The sequence below is a fragment of the Myzus persicae genome, unplaced genomic scaffold, assembly GCF_001856785.1.
Source record: "Myzus persicae strain clone G006 unplaced genomic scaffold, MPER_G0061.0, whole genome shotgun sequence".
Lineage (NCBI taxonomy): Eukaryota > Metazoa > Arthropoda > Insecta > Hemiptera > Aphididae > Myzus > Myzus persicae.
Window position 1 is genome coordinate 1 of NW_019102574.1, and position 2,413 is coordinate 2,413.

Here is a 2,413-nt window from a genome sequence, read left to right on the forward strand (position 1 = left end):
AACAAACCATTTGACATTGTTATGCGACTTATTGAACCTCTAAAGACCTCAAAACGAAATTTGACAACCGATAATTATTATGGTAGTTATCCCTTGGCACAAGAGTTACTCAAAAAGGGTATAACCCTCATCACCACTTTGAAAAAAAATAAAACCGATATTCCACCAGGATTTCTTCCAAATCCAAAACGTAAAGTAAAATCATCACTATTTGGATATCAAGATGAGTGTACTTTGGTGTCTTACGTTCCTAAAAAAAACAAAGCTGTCATTTTATTATCTACTATGCATGATGGTCCTGGTGACATAAACGAAGAAACCGGAAAGCCTGAAATCATCCATGATTACAATAAAACAAAAAGTGGAGTAGACACAGTTGACCAAAAGTGCTCGGTAGCTTCAACAGCTCGGAATACTAGAAGATGGCCGCTTGCATTGTTTTTCCGTTTCTTGGATATGGCTGGGGTAAATTCTCATATTTTATACGTTGCCAATAATATATCAATGTACGATTATCGCAAATTTCGAAGGTTGCCGTTTCTTCAAAGGCTCGCCACGAATCTCTTAGAAGAACATTTGAAAGAAAGGGCCAAAGTGAAGGGTCTTCCTAAAGATGTACAGTACTTTCTCGCTAAATACAAAAATGAAGATGTTTGCTCTGTTACTCAAGGAGAGAATCTACCGAGATCTGGAGCTTGTCATGCATGTGGAACAAGGAAAAACAACAAAACTACGGTTAGATGTTCCCTTTGTACTCGTTTTGTTTGTAAAAAACATTGCACGAATATAATCAAGTGCCACTCATGTCAAAATTCTGAAAGTTCAGAATCAAGTATGGAAAATTAAAATTTAAGAAAAGGTTTAGTTGTAGTTAGTAAAAAAGTCTGTTATAAAAGTTTATTTATTAAAAGTTTAAAAGTATAATTTTTAGTTTTATCAATAAATACGTTTATCTATCATATTCATGTTTTATAATCACATTTCTCAAAATTATGATAAAAATATAATAAAAAAATGAAAAAACTACAAACTTTGTGCATATTAAATTCACTATAAGCCATTTTAATGTAGATAAGAGTCTCTGAAAGTAGATATTATACTTATAATTACCAGATATTTACACTACGTATTTGTTTTGAGATTTTTCACAGTGCTTGTTTGAAGTAACAAATGTTTAAAAATCAACATTCAAAAAGATTTTTATAGTTATTCACGAGGTATTTAAGTTTTTGTTGTAAAACCATTAATAAGCGAGTTATTAACAAATTTAGAACAAATTCCGTGGTGTCGGCACTGAGTGCCGTCCGCGGGTGCCGGGGTCTGGGAATCAGGCGCGGGCGGCCGAGGGTTAAAGAAAATCGTGAACGTTTAGTACCTATAATTAAGTCAATATTGTTCCTAGGACGTCAAAATATTGCACTTAAGGGCCACAGGGATGATGGGCAACTTTTATCCAAAATTATATCTTCAGATTTTAGTTCATACACCGAGTCAATTACTAACCAAGGAAATTTTAGGGAACTCCTCAAATTCAGAATAGATGCTGGCGATACAAATCTTGAACATCATCTTATGTCTACTTCTAAAAATGCTACATATATAAGTTATACAATACAAAACAACTTAATTCAGTGCATTGGAAAAGAAATAACTACTTTTATAACAAATGAAATTAAAGAAGCAAAATATTACAGCATCATTTTTGATGAAACGACTGATGTTTCAGTAATTTCCCAAATGAATTTTAGTGTGCGTTACTTAAAATCTGGAAAAGTTTTTGAACGTTTTATTTCTTTTGTTAACTGTCATAAAAATATATATGGAGATGAACATGAAGATGATGAAGACCAGGACTTAGAAAATATATCAAAACAACAAATTGAACCTAAATTAAGTGGAGAATTACTAGGAACAACAGTTCTCAATATTTTACATGATTTAAAGTTAGACGTCAATAATTGTATTGGTATTTCAACTGATGGATGTACAACAATGACTTCAACTATAAAAGGAGCCGTTCAACATGTTCAAAAATCAGCTAAAAATTCAGTATACAGTCCTTGCCATAATCATGCACTAAACTTATCTATTTCAAAATCATCAACAGTACAAGCCATTAGAAATAGTGTGGGTATCATGCAACAAATAATAACATTTTTTAATAGTTCAGCAAAACGTAATTTTATTTTGAAAAAGTAATTAAAGAATAATGTTGTAAGTTTATGTGAAACACGCTGGGTAGAGCGGCATGATAGTGTTATGCAATTTAAAAATTCACTACCAAAAATTATTGATGCTTTAACAGAGATAACTAACTGGGAAGATCTGTCATCATCTTCTAAAGCAAAAACACTTTTATGCTCGATAAGTAACTGTGAGTTTGTTATTTCGATATATTCCTTATCATCTGTAC

At 31.9% G+C, this 2,413-nt stretch overlaps 2 protein-coding genes across 2 annotated transcripts; both read left to right on the top strand.

Annotated features, from left to right (window-relative positions):
• Positions 1 to 21: 21 nt before the first annotated feature.
• LOC111032595 (piggyBac transposable element-derived protein 4-like) lies at positions 22 to 853 on the top strand. Its single transcript, XM_022312977.1, has one exon. The coding sequence runs from the start codon at positions 22 to 24 to the stop codon at positions 844 to 846; it is 825 nt and encodes a 274-aa protein (XP_022168669.1). The 3' UTR covers positions 847 to 853.
• Positions 854 to 1,572: 719 nt separating this feature from the next.
• LOC111032596 lies at positions 1,573 to 2,374 on the top strand (the record flags this gene model as incomplete). Its single annotated transcript, XM_022312979.1, has 2 exons — positions 1,573 to 2,127; positions 2,206 to 2,374. Coding segments are annotated over exons 1-2 (724 nt in total), but the record flags the coding sequence as incomplete, so codon positions are not given.
• Between the last annotated feature and the right edge of the window lie 39 nt (positions 2,375 to 2,413).